General features: G+C 42.5%; 2 protein-coding genes across 2 annotated transcripts; both read left to right on the top strand.

The window, feature by feature from the left end:
• The first annotated feature begins 6,149 nt into the window (after nucleotides 1–6,149).
• On the top strand, nucleotides 6,150–14,037 carry LOC143329782 (cyclic AMP-responsive element-binding protein 3-like protein 3-A). Its single transcript, XM_076745837.1, has 9 exons — nucleotides 6,150–6,236; nucleotides 6,578–6,851; nucleotides 7,430–7,560; nucleotides 7,785–7,895; nucleotides 8,178–8,284; nucleotides 10,965–11,033; nucleotides 12,502–12,586; nucleotides 12,899–12,992; nucleotides 13,114–14,037. Exons 1-9 carry the CDS (start codon nucleotides 6,150–6,152, stop codon nucleotides 13,224–13,226), a joined length of 1,071 nt encoding a protein of 356 aa, XP_076601952.1. The 3' UTR covers nucleotides 13,227–14,037.
• Nucleotides 14,038–16,495: 2,458 nt separating this feature from the next.
• On the top strand, nucleotides 16,496–19,597 carry LOC143329428 (relaxin-3 receptor 1-like). The gene is made up of 3 exons (XM_076745302.1): nucleotides 16,496–17,014; nucleotides 17,262–17,705; nucleotides 17,812–19,597. Exons 1-3 carry the CDS (start codon nucleotides 16,820–16,822, stop codon nucleotides 18,421–18,423), a joined length of 1,251 nt encoding a protein of 416 aa, XP_076601417.1. The 5' UTR covers nucleotides 16,496–16,819; the 3' UTR covers nucleotides 18,424–19,597.
• The last annotated feature ends 1,453 nt before the right edge of the window (nucleotides 19,598–21,050 follow it).

Genomic DNA, 21,050 nt, shown 5'->3' with positions numbered 1-21,050 from the left:
GTAAAGCACAATTTCTTGACGTGTTTTAATATGGACTGTATTTACAAAATCCATTTAAACTGAACAATTTATTTAACATTTATGAATTGTCTTGCAGGTCTCTCAGTGCAGAATCTCTAAACAATCAGCCAGTGTGATCAGTTGAGCTGTAGTTGATGTAATGCCTTTGACTTACTGCCTGCAGCTGGAGTAAAGTGTTCACAATCATACAGACTCCTTAAATGGCCAGATTTGTGCATGTTGGTTAATCAAAACTGAACAAGAGAACGAGGCAAACTTGGAGGATGCCTGATGTCGTATCTTGGCCGAGCGGCTGGTAAGTGTTCAAACAAACCCAGATGGTTTTAGTGTTTTTTGGTTGTGTTTGCTGCTTTATATGCTTTATAGTACTGCATGTGTAATGGAGGTCTTGGTTGGTGGACCATCAGCGGCTGTGCAGTTACAGGATGTTGTAGCAGTTCTCCACCAGCTGAGGGCAGACCAGGACAAAACAACTCAGACATTGAAACGAGGAGGGAGATCAGCAGAGTAAAGCATGTGCTGCATCTGTGCTTTTGTGGCTGTAATCATATGAACATGCACACATATTTGTGTTCGGAGGGTAATTGGATGTTTCCCATTATCCCCGTGGACACAATTCAACATGCTCAGAGGAGAAATATTCTCCACCAATGACGAATGTTTTCTTCACCATTACAGGTACATAATGGGCCCTGCTTTGAGCTGGAAGAATGAATTTTTTTATGATAATACGCATGACTTGATGAGAAATTCAGAAAAAAGGGATAAATTTAGAAGAAATATGTCGTGAAAATTAAATGACTTGGATGAAGACTTTCAAATGGATTTATCCCTTCAACAGTTGAATGGATTTTTGACCAGAAACTCATTTATTCATCTAAAGAAATATTTTTAACCACGAAAAACCCATTTATTGCAACCTTCTATAAAGCATCTCTCAGTGAGAGCTCACAAACTAAATTAAAATTTAGGCTTGAAAAATAAAAGGCTAAAAAAAAAAAAACCCATTTATGAACACAAGGGAGTCACAAACCAATAATTTTTATGGTCAGTTTCAGCTGATACTGATATTTTTCATTTCACTGCAGTTGTACTGTGTGATCTTTCCACCAGTGGAGCTGACCTACTAAAACAGTGATGCTTGGTGCAAATGCAGTCTGTTACCAGCTGTCTGCTTTCACTCACCATGATGTGCTGTGATGTCAAAAATGGTACCTGTTTTTAACATTTCCTATATATTTTTTGTGCAGCTGGTGTCTCCTTGAAGTAGGATGTTGGCTGTTGCGCTTCTGCTTCAAGTGAGAACAAGCTTTTGTAAACACCAAAAGAGGAGAAATCTGCTCCCTTCACTCATCTCAAAAGGTTTTAGAAATGCATAGAATTGGAAAACCTAAGCGAATGGAAAAATCTCAGTTGTATTTTTACATTCTATGCAAGTCCTGCAGTCATGAAACCATTTATGTGAGTTTAAGGATAAGCCTCCGGACAGGCAGGCTGTTATCTCATCTTTATAATGGTAAAGAATTATGAGATATGAAAACAGGTGCTGAGCAGTTTTGCGTTGCCTTGTGTTTAATCTTCATTTCCGAAGGGATTTACCGGCTGAGAAGAACTCCAAACCTGAGCAACCAACTTCACTCCACACAGCACACATTTGCTTTCATTTCTCTAATTTGGGACATACTGGGAATTTCCCACACAATTGCAGGTATTGAATCATTTCATGCACACCAGAGTTATCACTGAGCTGCAGATAAGAGCTGTCCAACATGCATGTCAGGCCTGGTGGAGTGATAACGCTGTATGCTTAGAGCACGCTCACTCCTTTTCATCTGTCCTATGGATCTGAAAAACAGGGAGGTATATCTGGGTTCACCGCAGTAGCTTTAACCTTACACTACCCACCAGGTCTCTTTTCAGAGCTCAACCTGACTTTTTCAACAGATGCCATTTCAATTTCATACCTCCTCGTCAAGGAAACATAATAATTTTTGGTGCACTTGAGTTACACTCGTACATACTGTATATGTGCAGGTGTAACACAGTCATTGAAGGAGAATTCAGCAGCTTTGTGATTTCATGGTACATTTCATGTTCCTTGGTGAATCACTTCCAGAGATGGCGAACATATATATAATTTCCCTGAATCCTAAACATACCCATGAGTGGACGTACTCCTCCTCCTCACCCTCACTTCCGTGTATCCAGTTGGACATGATAATATGGAGTTACATATCATATGCAATAACCCAGCTATTATCTGTACTACGCTGCAACCTATTCTTGGTATCCAGAGATGTGCTAAAAAATGTCCTGGTTAGATCATATCTGCATGTACTTTGAAACCCTCTAATCCGATGACAGAACAACAATAAAGATATCACTGCAATTAGGTTTATTACGGCACTGATAATACTTTACTCTCTGCCACAGATAAGTTGATTTTAATGCAACAATAAGAGGCAAGTGCTTAATACTGATCAGATTGGGTTCATAAAGGGGCCGCACTGTATGAATTATTTTTCAGCTATGAATTACCAATACATCCATCAGAGACGGTCCTTCATGAATCAGTGAAACCAGAACTCACACTGGCTCCACAAGAATTGAGTTGAATAACCTTGAGCCCTTTCTTGATGTAGTATACCCTTATGTACTGTGAGAAGGAACATTCTTGAATTGTATTTTTATTGCATAAAAAGGGTCTGAAAACCCCACATGAGCTGTAAAATGAATGTCTATCTCCACAAAGTGATGAAATCAAACCCTCCAGAGCGGCTTCAGAGAGCTTTGATTTATTCATATTACGTGCCCCACCTCATATAATCAAAAAAGATGCCTGGCTCTAAATCTGACCTGGGACCTGTGTGTTGGGGCAGAAGTTTTCTTCTTCCCACACATTCATGTCCCTCCCCTCTTTGAAGTGTTTGAAGGGTTTAATAATCGGAGAGAGGACACTTAAAAAAAAAAAAAGAAAAATGTTAGCATGAGGGGTCTTGTGAGAGAAAGCTATGGAGTAGATGTGTTTGACTAATTAGGCACTAATTAGGCACTTTTTGACAAAATTATTGAACTTTTTTAATGTTTGGTTGCATGTTTGTATATGAGACAACTGAGAAGACATGGCTGGTAAGCCATCGTTGCACAATGAAAATCCAGAGGGACATCAGGCCGCATTTCAAGGTAATTTTGTTGCTGTGGGTAGCTGATCAAGTAAAAGATGGCCTGATTTCCATAACTCTTTTATTTCTGTCTTTTACAGTTTCAAAATAACAAAAAAGGAAAAGGGCCTAAAGCGGGGTTGGTACTTAGTCACACCCCCTTTAGCAAGTATCACAGCTTATACGAGCTTTTTTGTTGCCATCTAAGAGTCTTTCAGTTCTCTTTTGGGGGATTTTCACCCATTCTCCCTTTCAAAGGCCTCCAGCTCTGTGAGATTCTTGGGCCGCCTGCATGCACTGCTTTTTAGGGGTCTATCCACAGATTTTCAATGATATTTAGGTTGGAGGACTGTGAGGGCCATGGCAAAACCTTCAGCTTGGTCCTCTTGAGGTTGTCCATTGTGGAATACATTTTTCTGTGTAATGTTCATACAGATTACATCCAAGACAAAAGCATTTGAGCTTCCCACCCTTCGCGTGGCATCAGAGGAAAATGGCCACCATGTGAGTATGAGATATTAAATCAGAGCCGTCTGTGCAGTCCAGTCATCCTTACAAAACAGAATATCCATTTCCTCCCTTGGTCATTGTCCCCACACTCTAATTTACTTTTAATGTTGTCCTCCACTTGCGCTATTTTCCGTAACTGTTCCATCATTTCTCGTCTCTCATGTGTAAATTTCCTGCAGGATATGAGAATATGCTCTACAGTCTTTGCCTCAAGACACTGATTGCAAAGGCCTGTTGGATGAGCTGCCCAGCTGAGTAGGAGCCAGCTCCCAACCACCTGGAGAACCACACCCAGCCTCTGCCAAAAAGGAAGCACAGGAAACACAGCCCACACCTCCCCACCGCACACGTTAAACACGAGTTCTCTCAAAACACCACAGTACCCTTCACTTGATATCGTTTCTCTTACAGCTACACACGAGGGCCTGTGGGATCCTATAATGCTTAATGTAACACAGTGTTCGCACTCTAAGCACTGCTAAACTATGCACCTGTCAGGAAAAGAAGATAAAAATGTAAAAAAATGTGGATTTCAAATATTTGAGCTATTGGGTTCACAAATGAGGTCAAGACTTCCCTCAGAGGTGGAACAACACTTAGAAATGGACGCAGTGATGGAAGGATTGTGTCGATAATGTTCTGTTCTGGAAACTTGAAGACACCTTTCCTGCCCTGAAGGGGAGTATAACAGCTTTGCCACTGAAAGAACCTCTTCCTCGCGGTGATAATAGTTAGATAGGTCTTTGCAAGCGTGCACGTTCCTCTTGTGTAACTACAGGACATATTACGTAATTCCTATACTTTATGGTGTGTATGCTTAGAAATACAACAAACAAATGCTCCTAATAATGGTAATAAAGATAACAAACAGTGAGGTGCGGTGAGGTCCTCCTGCTTGAGAGAACATTTTATTATTGTTCAACTTGGGTAACTGATGGAAACGGCACAGCAGAGAGTGTGTCAGTCATTGACACAAAGAAACTGAGGAAAAGTTAAAAAAATAAAAATAAAAATCCACTCTGACCAATTGATCAATTCTGAGAAAACCAAAACTGAATTCAGAGTAAAAGAGTTTTGTAAAAGTTTGCAGACTTTCTTGCTTTAGTCACTGAAAACTAAACATTTACTTGCAACCCCGCAACCCACTGAAGAGGTAAAGTCATTTACCAGTAAAATAGTAAAGAATAGAGGAAAGACATTCTTAGAATAGAAAGACAAAGAACAGCTCTAGCTGTCTAGAAATTATGTGAGGCTGTACTGAGACACAGCATTTCTTTAAGCTGAATGCTGATGTCAGCATGCTAACATGCTAACAATGACAATGCCAACAATGTTGATTTTAAGTGGGTCATTGTTGACCATGTTTACAAGGGTAAACATGGTATTTACCAGAAGAATGGACAGATTAAATTGCCCCCAGTGAACATTGAATATTTTTATGTTTTATATGTATATGTATATGTATATGTATATGTATATGTATATGTGTATGTGTATGTATATGTATGTATGTATACGTATATTTGGGAACCACTGTGATAATTGACTGAATGAGTGATATTTACTCATTGATATTCATTAGTAATCATAAAAGCGATGCAATTGGTTTGATTTCAAGCATAAGTGAACTGATGAGTGGAGAAAGGAGCAGTCAGTATTTGTTGGTATCACCCTGACTAATGGATTAGGCAAAAGTCAATTCCAGTAAACTTTGAAACAAACTATAAACTATGAGAATTAGCTTTCACTTACAGTGCTTAAGTCCCACTGTCTCCACCTTCTGCCTTTGAAAGCAACAAAAAAAAAAAAAAACTCCAAATCAACCTGCTCAACAAAAAATGAATGTGAAACCACACAGGTCATCAATCCTCGCTTGTCGTGATGACATCAAAGGTCAGTGTAAGCTATACCTGTGAGCAACTTTGAGTAATTAAAGCGTCAGTGAGCCTTCCTTCTGTGCTGATTGGCTGTCTGCTAAACAGCGGATTGGATGGTGATCAGCTGGGGAATGCACTTGTGTGATATGACATTTCAACTTTGTCCCTTGCAACAGACTCAGGCATTCCTTCTAGACGTCAAAGCCGCGTACAGGAACCTATTGATCTGGTTGTATGTTTTTATTCCTGCTGCATCGTTTCACTGTAATTTCATCAGATGCTGCTTTGATGTTGGAGATATAACGCTGATGACAGACAAGGTAAGACACAAACTGAAATGGGATCACCACTGGTTTGTGTGTAGGAGAATGATTCAGACCAAGTGTGCTTGAAGACAAATAACAGTTTAAAAGATCGCCCTGTGTTGATAAAAGGCAAGTGTGGGACTGAGCAACCTGAGTTTACAACACCCCATCTGAAGATATTAGTCATAAACAGGTTTCCCTTCGAGAGACTGAGGAGCGTCTCGACTTTTAAACCCATCGCTCAGAGTAGTTCTTCCTTTCAGGTGCGTGGCGGGATGGACCTCACTAACCTCCTGCTCAAGAACACCGATGAAAACGTCTGCTGCCACAGTAACCAGCCATGGACTATTACGATTCATGATGTGAGTACGGTGGGCACTCAGCACAAGTTGCTCCTGGGCAGTCACACAGGGAACAACATTGTCTGAAACCACAAATTCATTGAAAAATGAAAATCTGACAGCTGAGTGCAATCTGTGTTTTCAACTGAGGTCAAACATTATTGAGCTGAATCTTTAGAGATACAGGAGCTCATTTTCGTTATTATTGTGCTCCCATATGGCTGCAACTGTGACCAACAGCGATGAGGCCGAAAGCAAATGTGTTTGGGGAATGGAGTGGTCTATGTGCTGTGCTCGTGTGTGGGAATATCATTGTCTGATTAGAGGGCAGAATGATGTGTACACACCCTCCTCCTCCACAGAGCCTGAGCCCTGAGGGAAGCACTGCTGATGACTTCCTGGACGCTCTGCTGGGTGGGAGAGACTCCTCCTCAGCTACAGCATCCCCCCTGTGGTCATCCTGCACCACTGACAGTGGCATCAACGAGGACCCCCAGACAGATCCCACAGAGAGCGTCCACCCACTCTCCTGCATGGCTTTACCAGACTTTGACACACAGTCTTTCTCTCCGCCTCGGCCTCCAGAGAACAAGCCGCCACCGAATGCAGAAAGGGCTTATGTTTCCATAGATCTAGGTAACACCTGATTTACAGTAAAAAGGAAAATTACAATGTGAAACACTGGCATTTTATACTGGCAAGAAACATCTCTGTAACCTAGCTACAGGGTGAGGTGAAAAACAGGAAATTGTTTCTTATTAAGATGCACAAAAAATAGCTGTTAACCAGGGCAATAGACATTTATCCATTTAAACTTTCTGTTGCAGAATAATGAGAGCTATTGATAGAGCCTTTTGACAGCTAAAGACCTTTTCAAAGGGCAAATGATTTGATTTTCCCATTTCTGAGCATTTATAACGGATAAAAGGTTGTGGAACTTTCATTCATCATGAGAGGAAATAATCTTTTCAGGGTAGCTTTTGAATAATGGTCCCTTTTCATATTGCTGACTGGTCAATGCTTAATATACTAGCAGGTAAACCAGCAGTGCACCAGATGTGCAGATGTGTTCTTTAGAGTGTTTTCTAAAGAGCAGCAGGGTGCAGCTGTCGCAAAGTGCAAACTTAAGACACAGGCAGCAATCTTAACATTTCATGGTTGGTTTGAATGGCACTTGGAGGTGATTTTGTGATTCCTGCTGTTTTAATGTGCAGGCTGGGAGTCATCTGACCTCCAAGAGCAGCTTGGCATCACATATTGCCTCACTACCAACCAAAACTCCCCTCTGTCGTCCACTCAGACTCTCACAGTGAAGGATCTGCTGCTATCCAACCTGGGACAGACAGTAAGAGAATAACTGAGTATTTCTATGAAATTTTGTCAAGATTTCTAAACCAGCTGGAGGTTTTAAAGAAAAACAATTCAGCCTGAATTGTTCTGAATGAATTTGATCTGACTGCACAGTCCACTCTGAGCGTAAGAGAGCACCCTTTGGCCCAAATAAACAGAAGTGGAAGTGTCTGGGTAAGCTGCCCAGTGAGTGGAATATTCTGTCTGTCTGGTTCACAGGTGCAGCAAATCCCCCAGCATTCATTGCAGGAGCTTGTACTTAATGAGGATGAGAAGAAGCTTCTGGCTAAAGAAGGGGTGAAGTTACCCAGCAAACTCCCCCTGTCCAAGGTACATGAGCCAGACACACACTTACATGTATGTAGGGCAGATGTCCTCGCACACACACACACACACACACACACACACACACACACACACACACACACACACACACACACAGAGTCACTATCTCATCTCTCTCTGTCACAGATTTAAATCTAAATCTGTATCCCCAGTTACAAAACCTCTGCCAGTTGTGCCTCCCCCCCAACCCAGTTTCTCTTCACTGACCCTTTTCTTTTTCATTCTCTCTTGGCCCTCTCCCCCCATGTGTTTCATCTCCCTGAGAAGTTTGAAGAGAGGGTTTTGAAGAAGATTCGGCGGAAAATCCGCAACAAGCACTCAGCTCAAGAAAGTCGGAAGAAGAGGAGGGAATACGTCCATAGTCTGGAGGGAAGGTAAGAGCTCAGCATCCTCACACAGCACATTATCTCTGCACACCTCAGCTGAGAAAATTAAACTTTTATCTGTAGTCATTAGTTGTGCTCTGAGGCGCTCTATAACAAGCCTGTTTTGTCATGCACTTTATTAACTTTAATAAACTGCTGCATGGATAGATCATAGATCAGGAGTAAAGATCCATTTTACTTGGTCATATCATTGCTGATGAAAAGGAGTTCCAGAAAGCTTTTTCACTTACTGATATCTGCTGTTTATCAGGTCTTTCCTCGGTAAAGCTCCCCAGGCTCACAGGAAATTCAACCAAAGTGGCCTGTTTGGAATAAAAAGACAAAGAGCTGAGTTGTGGTAGCTGTCATGGCTGACCAAACAAAGAAAGACCAGAGTCTTACAGGAACTTCACTGAGCTGGATGCAAAGTTAATTCAGGGGTTCAGCACCAAAACACCACAGAAACAACACAGTTAACACGGCTGTTACTAAAAATCAATTTTTACTTCCCCTGATTTTGTTTGTTATGATTGAGGAACTGTGGATTAGAGAATTACTAGCTGTAAAAAAAACCTTATTAGGAGAAACAGTTTTTGTTTTTCAAACACAAACAATGAGAAATGAATTGTGTCAGGTTATTAAGATGGGAAACAAAACTACCATGAGAGTATGATGAGTCAAATCACACTCAGGTGTGTCCACAGAGGACCGTATATAGACTCTCAAATAGCCAGGACATGTAAACAGGACAAGAGTCTACAGCCAAGCTACTGTAGCTGCTCTGTGAGGCTGTACTTAGTATTCATGTAGTATGTTAACATGCAAACATTTCCTAATTAGCACTGATGGGAATGTCATTAGATTTGCATGTTTTTACATGACTAAAAACTACAGACTTTTTTATTAATACGTACAAAAACTCAAACTCTCTCTAGAGAAGCTATTGTGTATGCAACACAAGGCAGATCAGGATATAAACACAACTGTCCACATCACCAAAAGCAGGAGCTCTACACAAACAAATCATTGTAATTACCCTGGTAATTACCACTTCCTCCCACAGAAACAAACAACAAAAACATGCTCATTAGGTTAATTGGTGACTCTAAATTGTCCTTAGGTGTGAGTGTGAATGGTTGTCTGTCTCTATATGTTGCGACCGGTTCAGGGTGTACCCCGCCTCTCGGCGGCTGGGATAGGCTCCAGCCGCCTCCGCAACCCCGGAAGGGATAGTCGGTATAGAAGATGAATGAATGAATGTAAACAGCACATTTTGTGCATTGTGACCTTCTACATACAGACAATTAGAGGAGGAAGATCCTGTCATGTCTGGCATAACAAACATACTTATATTAGTATATAGGAATAAAATAGGCGACTATGGACTTCCGTATATGAATGAAAAGTCTCAGAATATGAAGGGTCTCCAGCACAATCAGAACATGTTTACATAAACAGTGCAGCTGTGAGCTTTCTTTGTCTGATTTGGGGTCAATGGGACAGAAAACACTGTATATTGTGATCACCAGCAACACAGAGGAGCCCCTAAATGGCTCTGTGTTGCAGCTGAAGGGCGGATTTAAATTCAAGTTAAAGATGCTGTGTACATGCAGCATCTCACAATAGAGGGGCTGGAGCTGGAGCTGGAGGTTTTTGCCAAGATGGAGCTCAGTTTAGTCCTCCTCCTCCTCCTCCTCCTTTACCTCCAGGCTGGGCATATTGAGCCCTACCACACAACCAGCCATTGTCACAAATTTGTTAATCCTGCCTGCCTCCCCCACGCTGGCTCTTCCATCTCATCACATATCCACAAACAATGCAGAGTGGTAGAGCTTGTAGTTGGATTAATATATTGAGAGACTCCTCATAAAAGGGCAGCAATTCCCCCACATGACTCTATATGTGTGGGTCAGACCCCTATAGTTGATTAGCCTCCAGTGGGTTATTTGTTGGATTGCTTGATCTGACTGATGCTGAGCTTCGGGTGATTCTCATCGCACCACTTGCCTCTAAACCTCCATCCCTGATTCATCTCAGAACAGGGGAGTCATCTGACTGTGTGGAGGTGCCAAGACCAAAATTTGAGTTTGAAATCAGAGAGGTTGGGAGGTTCAGAGATGGACAAGCTGTGACCAGTGTGTGGCAATCCATAAAGACAAAAATTGATTATGTATTTACAGCACGGCCTCAAAATCTCCAAACAACCCATGCATATATCCTCGCTTTTAAAAACCCTTGATTATTGGTGCTATCGACATCTCATTCAAGCTTGAGGTGTGTTGCCTCTGGACAACAAAAGTTTCCTGATGGGGTGAAATTGTCAGCTAAGAGCGTTCAGCTCTTCATTGGTTCATTCAAGTGTTATTGATTATCAAGTCAGCTGCAAGCAGAGCCCATCAACAGGATATCAGTCACGGTACTTCAGCTGAGTCAGGGGGCCATAATGGAGGGTGACTCATAGTGACTAAAATAAACAAGACAAAAAGCAAAGAAGAAGTCGGTGTGGGGGGTGGGGGTGGGGGTGGAGACACTGGATGACAGAATGGGGTGCGAGATAACACTCAGCAGACGGATATTGGCAAAGAGAGACAATGCGACATCATAACACAGCGTTATTTGATACCCTTCCTTTCTAATTCTGTCTATGTTCCTCTTCTCTCCCTGGATTCTTCCCTCTCTCTGTTTGTAGGATGTCTGCATGTAGTGCGAACAACCTCGAGCTGCAGAGGAAGATCCAGCAGCTGGAGGAGACCAACACGTGAGTCCTCCGCTGAGCCCACAAGGGCTGCAAACTAAACTACACTAACTATAACTATTATTATTTCCATTAGTGTTTGATCTGTTTATCCCAAGGGATGTCCTCAAGTAGCTTGTTTGTCTGACCAGCAGTCCAAAACACAAAGATACTCAATTTACAGTGCAGTCATGTTTAATCATGGTTTAAACAAATAATCCTGGTGATTGACTAATTAATTACAGAGTTAATCAGTTGACCTTGCTAAGCCCTCATACACCATGAATAAAGTTTACAATGACACTGTCAAATATCACCAAATTCTCCAGCCACTGATGTTTCCATCTGACATGATAACTCACCACCAGCAGCTGTAGCCAGTGAATCTAATGTCTTCCTAATAATGCTGTCCATGGCTGACTTTTTAATGTTTCCAGCTGACTTATTTTAAAATGTGTAAAAAGGGGTCTTAAGCATACAGTTGATGCTTACATATAGCTCTGATATAGTGCTAAAAGACTGAGGCTAAGGCTGAAAGTCTCAGGCAAAAAGGCAGCACCTTCACCAGGTAATGATCCATGCAGAAGACATTAAAAAACTGCTTCGTTCTTGTGTTGCAATGTGGAGTTTGTGGTATTTTAAGCAGGCCTATCATAAAGAAAATGGCAGATTGGACTGACATTTGACTGTAACATAAACCTGTTAAGCTTAGCTTAATTGCTGGACCAGTTCATATACCCAGTCAGTGGGTTCCACTTTTAACGGTGGCTAAGCTATGATTGGAGAATCACTGTTAGAGGGGAGGGGTTTAATGAACACCAAGTTAAGATCTTGAGCCAACGACACCACAAATGCAGAGCTGCAATGTTTTGAGTATTCATATTTCCAGTTATGGGCTCAGTTGTGGGCATAATCTCAAACACGGGAAATAAACCCAACAAAACACCCTTTAAAGTGCTGCCTTGATTATTTCAATGTCTCAGTTTTTGCCTTTTCATCTCATCTGGATTTGTTTACATCAGTCATGTCTCATTCCCTTTTTTGTGCCTTTGCTGTTTGTTGGTGTATGTCTGTCAGTGGTTTATTGATCTTGATTAGTGATTTTGCGCCCATGCCCCTCCCCCTCAGATGCTGGCAACCTGGTTAAAAATATCCTACTTGTTTAAAATCAGGACTGAGGAGGCTCATGGCAAAATTAGCAGAATACGAAGCCCATCCACTTTTAAAGCCTCACACGGCGTTCTCAGACTTTACTTCCTCTCCATCCTACTTTCTCATTACGCTGCCTTCTTCCTGATGCTGGCAGACTTCTGCAGTGCGTTGAAATAAAAGGCAGGAAGAGGGTTTTGCATAAATACACTCTGTGCTGCTCTTCTTTTGTTGTTTTACTTGACAGTGATCACAGACACTGAAAGATGATGTCTATGTTTCAAGGAACCCTTGCGGAAATTTGACAGTCTCTTTCATCTTCCTGTCTGTATTTATGTTGCAGTGCTCTATTGGAGCAGTTAAATCGGCTACAGGCTCTCCTTCCTAACAGTTCCAGCAAAACAACGCACAGAGGGACCTGCATCCTGGTGAGATGTATTACACATTACATTAATTTACACCATGGAGAATTAGCTCAGACGGCATATTCTGCAGCAGCTAAATGATAGATGTGGGCCAGTGTCTGAGCACATCATTAAAACCACTGCCTGAGCTCCACTGGTGTGTTTGCCTTTAAGATTTTAATAGAGTCAAATGTTTGATTAGCACCTGTACAAATCTTTTGTACAAATTTGTATGCAGGTTATGTCTAACATCCTTTTCCCTTTCTTCTTTCTCCCTCTGTCCTCTGTGTTCTGTGCTTTGCCTGTTTTCATCCTGCTGTCTGTATTTATGTCCAGGTTTTGCTCCTCTCCTTCTCTCTGCTCATTTCCTCAAATCTTCAGCCAGAACCTTACAGCCAACTCAGCCGGAGAGAGTACACACAGACCAAAGGTTTGCAGATACACACACACACACACACACACACACACACACACACACACACACTCATACTTTCTCTCTCTCTGACACACACAAACCCACACTCACTCCTCTTCACGGTGTCACTCCACAGTGCCATCACGCTCCCTGCAGCCGATGGATGACGTGCAAGATGTCCCTCCTCTTCCTCTCCTCTCTGTCTCCAGGGGAGTTGAGGACCTGAGCAGCCTGATGAAGAAGCTCTGACCCTGGGCAGATCTACCCACAGTAGACTTCCCATTCTCTAACCACAGGAAGGCAGGCACCGGGACAATCAGTAATTTCCTTGGGGGCCCCAAGGAGGAATGATGTAGCAAAGGCCTGCAGGCTTGCTGGCAAGTGCAGCATCTCAATGAGCAGTTTGATTGCATTTTCAGCAACTGAGTGAGGTTTCATGTTTGCAATCTGCTTCAGCACACAAACAGCTAGTTAAAAGATTTTTTCAAACTGAAATTCATTCACTCAGATGGACGTCGGTTAGGAGCTACTCCAAAGAGATGCAATTTTTTGTGTTTGCTTTGGAAAACAGAGCCTCAGGGACATGGAGGGGAGCATCTATTAAATCGCTGATGCACCACTGCAAGATGTAGGCGTGTACGATCTGTAAAACAGCACAAATGTACATTAACTGCTGTATTTTATTGTTTGCTTTTAATGTAAACGTTGAAAAACTTTGTCAAAATTTATTTGAGTTGCATTTTGTAACAGTTCAGTGTAATACTGACAAAGCACTAGAGAGCACAAAGTTTACTTAGTTTTGGAAACACCGGAATTCAATAATGTCATGTGTCCAGTTGGGAAGGAATTTGCATTACAAAATTAGTGAGGCAATATTTTAACTTATTTCATGCAGAAGTTGCTGGATGACTTGTCACTACAGTAAAAGTTCCCTGTAAGCCTCACTTTAATGTCAGCTGTCAATATGGAAACGTGGATATCATATCTCACTTTCTTTGTTGTGATTATTTATGTGAAAATATAATCTTTGGATGGTTAAGTGCTTTTATCAAGCACGGTCAAGGAAAATGTTGCAAAACATGCTATAATGTAAAGCATTAGAGGGATCATTACTGAAACTGTTGTTTGTCATAAGGAGTCCATCTATTAAACTCTTCACTCCTAATCTTCGTCTCTGTTTCACCGGTGTGGCGGCTAACATAATGTCTAATGTCCAGAAGAATAACACAGGATCTCAGCTGTAATTCTGTGACAAAATGTGTATCTCAAAACACAAAGAGGCGACAGTAGTTCATCTCTGTCCGTATTCACCAACACATACAGTGCATGTAGTGTGGTATATTTTATGAGCTTGATGTCTTTGCAGCTAATTGAGGCAACATCAATGTGGATTTATGAGGTCGATGTGGATTTATTTATTTATTTATTCAAGATTCATTCTTTGGCTTTTTGCCTTTATTGAGAGGGAGGACAGTGACAGAGTGGACACAGGGGAGTGAGAAGGCGCTGGAATAAATTGAACTCACTTGAGGTCAGTCCCATAAGATGCTCTGTGCATACAGTATGTATTCAAATTTTACTGCAATACAGTTTGTAGACAGGGCTGTAGCTAACAGTGGGGCCTTGACAATATTTATTTATTTATATTTATAATATCGCGTGATTTTGTTTAATCCTCTGAAAATTCTACAGAGTTTGGTGAAAATGTCTCAGGTGGTTGGGTTTCTGTTGGGTGTTCGGGAGTTTGGGAGTGTGACTTCAGTATTTCTGAAATCCAAGCTGCAGCTTTATTAGCAGAATAAGTGTCATTTACATTTATCAGTCCTCCCAGAGCACTGTTTCCTCAAGCTGTTACAAGAACTGAAGAGGTGGACAAAACTTCACCTTTTAAAAAAACAAAATGATTTCAGCAAACCCAAACCAAAAGTAGAGTTTTCACACTGGGAGTCAGAAATGAATTATTAATCAGACTGCTTCAAGCAGTGTGCTGTGGTGGTGTGAGGGAGTCTTATAAAAGTAGAAGCTCTGAATATCAGAATATCAGTCATGTTGGAGTTGAGCAGAGGTGCTGCTACCTGAAGGGGGGCACAATTCACAGCAGGAGAGGATCATTAATTCAAATATTCTTACATGCTAAGTAGAAGGAGAAAAATATTTAATTCTGCAATCATGAGCAGTACACTTACACATTTTACTGCCCTGATGATGAACAAATTGAAAACCACTGTGACACAAAAATCATTTTTATTCCTTTTAGATGCTAGGTGCAACCTTGGTTGGGTGTAATTCTTACAGACAAGATTCTCGATATGGAGAATATTTGAGTCATTGAATTTTGTGCACAGGAAGCCTTTGTTTTCTAAGTGCCCACACAAACAATGCCAAACTGATGAAAATGGAATTAGACGTCTCTAAGTGTCTTGGGAAGATCAACAGAATGCAAATGAGCGGCTTCACAGAGATCATCAGGGTTGCAATATGAAAGGAAATAACGCAAGCTGTCACTTGAAGTTGCTCCTGACTGCTTATGAAGGCAGACAAACAAACAGGGGTGACAATAAACTGCCATTACTGAACTTCAAATCAGAGCCCGATGTAGCACTTCTTTGATGAGTCATTGCGGTTTGCTCAGAGTCAAGGGACAAACACAGGTGAGAGACTCAGCCAAACTGCTCGGTAAAACTTGTCCAAGCGAGTCCACTCTGGACTGTTGGGGCTTGAGAAAAAGACTTTGACAGAATTTTTCCTTTTCTAGCCTCCAGTTCCCCACTTCTTTTCTCTCTTATGCACACACAGCTGGCCAGAGAGTGCCATTGTGTGAATATGGTGACCTATAAGAAATCAAACACACACACCCCTCTCTCTCTCTCTCTCTCTCTCTCTCTCTCTCTCAGAAAGACTGAAAGCTGTTGGAAATCTAATTCATCATTCCTCTGATGTGCATCATTTCAGATGCATGTGAGCAAACCCTTGTGTGATAAGGAAACCTTTCTGAAAATACCAGCCTGGGAAATTAAAGATGGTATTTGAACATGACATCAGAGGCAGTGATTTGATGGATCCATCAAAGAGGGGAAAAATACAATGAAAGGCAAGCTTATAGCATATAAATACTGTATTAGTGACTGACTGCAGCACACACAGTTTCTATTTACAGAAAGCAGAAGAATGCTCGACGTGTTTTTCTGAACTCTTTTTTGAGGCTAACAATCCATTCATCTGGGAGCAAAGACAATTCAGAAAACACTGACTCCTCTGCAGAACAGCTTTTTCTGACTATTGAATCATTTTGTACCACACAACAGAACAGAAACCTTTCCCTGTTTGTTGTGGAAAATGGAAAGTCTGGAACCAAAAGTGTGGTCAATGGCGCTCCATCCCTGCCCTGTGTCTGCTTTATCATAATCATACCAATGTGGTAAAACTGAAGCGTCCATGTGCGCGCCACGGCAGCGCGCCATCGAGCGGTGGAGGAGAGCCTCAGCGAGTATAAAAGCCTCCAGTTTAAGGATGCCGTCAGCATCACTGACAGAAGAGGCGGCTGCATCACTACAGACTTCAGCCTGAACGCTCTAAGTAGGCTGATGTGGATTAATTAGCTTTTGAATTTTTTTTCCCCCGCTTGTATCTTGCGCGCAGAGACGAGTTTAAGTTTAGAAATCTCTCGGATGAATCACGCAACTCTGATCTCCCGCTGAGACTTTGAACAAGACTGAATACAGGACGAGGACGATGGGGATTGCTGCATTCACCCCCGCGTACCCATACTGTGGAGGCTAGTCTGACAGAGGGGGTAAAAGTCGCTTTTTAACAGTAAAAGTCGCTTTTTCCTCTGCAGAGTCATGCAGAGCAACAGCAGCGCCCCCGGACCTCTGACCGCGCTGAGTGAGTGCGGAGAAGACGATGAACGCGAAATCTTCAAATTTGTGAGCCCCACAGGAGCAGCCCCAGCTTTCAACCTGTCACTGAACTGCTGGCTTCACATCCTGTCCAAGGAGTCCTCAATGGACCTGCACGGTGACAGCGCCAACCTGGCAGTAGGTTTATTTAAGGATTAACGATTTTTTTAAAAATAAAAACAAAACAAAAAAACAAATCCAGATGGATAAAATGACTTAACACTTCTGTTTAGACTGTTGATCACCTCAACATATGCTGAAAGTGCTTGGAGGTGTTGTGTTTTCACTTTAATGTCCGTGTGTGCACTCTTGTGACCCTTTAGCTCCAAGCTGAGTCCTGTTTACTGTGAAACAGCATTAAAATGTCGCTGCATGTGTTTGACAGGTGCGAGTTGTCATCGCTCTGGTTTACCTGGTGGTGTGTATTCTGGGGCTTGTGGGTAACCTCCTGGCACTCTTCCTGCTCCATTCCCGCCACCGGGGCCATCACCACTCCTCCATCGACTGCTTTGTGATGAGCCTGGCGCTGACAGACCTCCAGTTTGTCCTCACTTTGCCCTTCTGGGCCGTGGACACGGTACTGGACTTCCGCTGGCCCTTTGGCCGGATCATGTGCAAGATCGTGAGCTCGGTCACCACCCTGAACATGTACGCCAGTGTCTTCTTCCTCACCGCCATGAGCGTGACCCGCTACCGCTCCCTGGTTACCTCTCTGAAGATGCACAGCCCTAGAATCGCCACGGCTCGTGCAAAATGGGCCAGTTTAGCCATTTGGGTGGTGTCACTGGTGGCGACGCTGCCTCATGCATTCTACTCCACCACAGTGCAGGTTCTTTGAAATGAGACTGAACTACCGTCCCTGATTTGATTTACTCAAACACATTTCTGTTTTGGCTTAGCAGGCTCTTATGCAGATGTCGTTGCTGTGTTCACAGGTGTCTACAGACGATGAGCTGTGCTTAGTGCGGTTCTCTGACTCCGATTCAGACCACTGGGATCCTCAGGTCCTGCTTGGACTCTATCAAACACAGAAAGTCCTCCTGGGATTTGTGGTTCCCTTGATTGTCATCTCTGTGTGCTACCTCCTCCTCCTGAGGTTCATCCTGAGCCGGCGCATCGTAGGTAGCATGGTCAGCGGGAGTGTCACAGAGAGGTCAGAGTCTGAGAAAGGACGCCACCGCCGCCGCTCCAAAGTCACCCGCTCCGTCACCATCGTAGTTCTGTCCTTTTTCATCTGCTGGCTGCCCAACCAGGCTCTCACCCTGTGGGGGGTGCTAATCAAATTTGACTTGGTGCCCTTCAGTAAAGCCTTCTACAATGCCCAGGCCTACGCCTTTCCTCTGACTGTGTGCTTAGCTCATGCAAACAGCTGTCTCAACCCGGTGCTCTACTGCCTGATCCGGAAAGAGTACAGAGCCGGACTGAAGGCGCTGCTGCTGCGAGTGTCTCACTCCGTCCAACGTGTTCTCACTCTGGCTCTGAGAGGGAGGAGAGTAGAGGAGGCACCACCCGGCCTGGTTATGATCAACAAAGACATCAATATATAATTTTATTGTCAAAAAATTTACGTTTGATGTGTTGGGAAAACAATGATTTGTTTTCTTGCTCAGACTGAGATGAGAAGATTGATACCACCCACCCATGAAGCTACAGCCAGCAGCAGGTTAGCATAGCTTAGCTTAGCACACCAACTGGAAGCAGGGGGAAACAACTAGCCTGGCTCTGTGCAAAGGTAATCAAATCTGCCTATCAAACCATGTAAAACTCATTAATTAGGAAGCTGACAAAGGGTGTGGTAAGCGTGGGAGTAGAAACTTCCTGAAGTCTCAGCTGGTTGCCGGGCAATGGGTTGGTTTTTGTACATATTACAGAAACAAGGCTCATGGTGTTCATTAGTGAGTGCTAGAGGTGGTGTTAGCCAGGCTAGCTGTTTCCCAGTCTTTATGCTAAGCTAAGTTAGCCGTCTGCTGGCTGTAGCTTAATATTTCTTGTACAGACACGAGATTGTTATCGATCTAATGTCAAATCTTTGCAAGAAAGCACATAAGCATCTTTCCCAGATGTCAAACTTTCCCTTTAATACTGAAGGTAATGTTCCTTTATGAGGCTACTTTGTGTGCCATATTTTCTTTGGGCTTGTTTTTTAAACTCATTCCCGTGTCTCACTGTCATCCCTCCACATCTATTTCAGCTTTCAAAATGGACACACATACTTCAGTAGACTCATCCAGACAAAGCTGATAGCTGCTATGTTTTAGCTTTGTTATGCACATTTGTGAACTTATATCACTTTGGAAATGATCTCCTGGGTGAATTACAAGCACAGACTTAAAAGTCATCAAACATTTACACACTTTTTTTTTTTTTTTTTACTCAATCAAGCAAAACACAGTGTGATGTTTGAATAGTTCAACCTGTAGAAGTGATTTTTGTACTTTGCATCTCAAACACACAGGCAATCAACAGGACCATAATGTTACATTTTCACTGGGATTGATGTGTTTAATGTTTATTTGTGGTATTGTTGCTAACTCTGTCAGGAGGCTCAATCTTTACTCCTCGTACGCAGTGAAACGTTCTCATTCGGTGTAGGTAGTGTTTGATGCCAGCATGAAACTGTCATTTTCACGTCTCTCTGTCTGCCTTGCTGTACCGCTGTGAATTGTTTTGTGATTACGAGTTTGTAATGTGACATTAAATTAAACGAGGGGACAAAAGAGTTTGGTGATGTCTCTGGAAAGTTAATCTCATCTGCAGTCCGAGCAGCCACAAAACCACGAAGATGAGCAAAATGAGTCAGCCGCACAAAAGCTGCTGCACGTTTTTTTTTTTTTTCTCTTACCCTTTTGCAACCTTTAAAGTTTGAATATGGATAACCATCTTCAGCTGCCCACAGCCAGGGGCTGACAAGCAAATACCACACACGCACACGCACACACACACACACACACACACACACACACACACACAATCCCACACTGTCCCTCCACTGGGTGCCACTCTGGTAGTAATTACTTCTCCAATCAGAATCACAGGCAGGCTCATTCAACAGGTCTTTGCGTGGGAGGCTCTGATGGCGCTAAAAGCAAGCAGGTCAAATTCCAGTCGTGAAAACAATCAAAGCGTGATTTTTTTACTTCCTCAGATTACTGTTATCAAAATTCGCCTGTCGCTGACATCTGTTATTGCTTTCTTTAATTTAATCTTTCCTTTAAATGGACTCGCTTCATAATTTGACTGTTTTCTCCACCAAGCTCTAAAAAAGTGCAGCTACACAGTGCAGCTACAGCTACACAGCACATCCACTTACACTTAGATGGCTCTCTTCTATTTCAGTTCACAGAAGACAAGCAACATTTGATGGACTCAAGTGTTGCAATCTTATGTTTGCCCAGCTTTTCATCTGCAACTAAAAGGGGGGAGGTTTTTATAATCCCACTGATGAAAACCACTTCAGGAAACTCCAGTAGGGATCACTGATTTTAAGCAATTACAGGCTCAGGATGTTTCCTTTCTAGGATGAGATGAGGGTGAATGACAGAAATGGGTCAAAGTCAGTATCACTTGGAGGCCATGCGTCATGCACGCTGTAAGGTCATAAAGCATCTTTATGTCTCAGGAGACAAAGCTGCGTGGAAAACAGCACAATTGTATAAAAGTCTATTCTTGCATGCAGCAGTTATTTTTATATGCAAGGATTTATAGATACATTTTTCATCTCTTTGAGAGCGACTGTGGTCTCAAATGGGAATTAAGAACCGTGACTGCATGAGATTTCCAAGAGCGAGCCACAAGACAATTTGTACACGTTCTGAAGGCTGACTCACCTGAGAAAGTGCTGCTAGTTTATTCTCCATTATGTGTTCATGGGCTACAAGATGCAATAAGCAATAGAGTCTAACTCCAGGACCATTTAATCTGACATTTCAACCATATCGCGCTCATTATGAAGATCCTCCTGAAGGAAAAATTCATGAATTCGGAGTATTTCAAAGTAGGGATAGAGACCTTGCTCATGGGCACCTCGGCTGTGGCAGTGAGGGTCAAGCATTGCTCTTTAATTTTCCCCACACAGATTGATCCTGCTGCTCCAGGGATTGATCTAATGACCTACAGCCAGTAGTCTACTTCCTCTTTATGGGTGACTTCATGTTCATGTACCCATAATTTAATC

Source organism: Chaetodon auriga, chromosome 12 (genome assembly GCF_051107435.1).
Source record: "Chaetodon auriga isolate fChaAug3 chromosome 12, fChaAug3.hap1, whole genome shotgun sequence".
Classification (NCBI taxonomy): Eukaryota; Metazoa; Chordata; class Actinopteri; order Chaetodontiformes; family Chaetodontidae; genus Chaetodon; species Chaetodon auriga.
Note: the sequence above shows the minus strand (reverse complement) of the source record. Positions and strands in the feature narration are given on the sequence as shown.

Bases quoted from the DNA above. Each gene is read 5' to 3' on its own strand.
- LOC143329782 (XM_076745837.1), top strand. From the start codon at position 6,150: ATGGACCTCACTAACCTCCTGCTCAAGAACACCGATGAAAACGTCTGC. The intron at 6,237-6,577 runs GTGAGTACGGTG...CCTCCTCCACAG, and splicing joins GGACTATTACGATTCATGAT to AGCCTGAGCCCTGAGGGAAG. The intron at 7,896-8,177 runs GTACATGAGCCA...CTCCCTGAGAAG, and splicing joins GCAAACTCCCCCTGTCCAAG to TTTGAAGAGAGGGTTTTGAA.
- LOC143329428 (XM_076745302.1), top strand. From the start codon at position 16,820: ATGCAGAGCAACAGCAGCGCCCCCGGACCTCTGACCGCGCTGAGTGAG. The intron at 17,015-17,261 runs GTAGGTTTATTT...TGTGTTTGACAG, and splicing joins GTGACAGCGCCAACCTGGCA to GTGCGAGTTGTCATCGCTCT. The intron at 17,706-17,811 runs GTTCTTTGAAAT...CTGTGTTCACAG, and splicing joins TCTACTCCACCACAGTGCAG to GTGTCTACAGACGATGAGCT.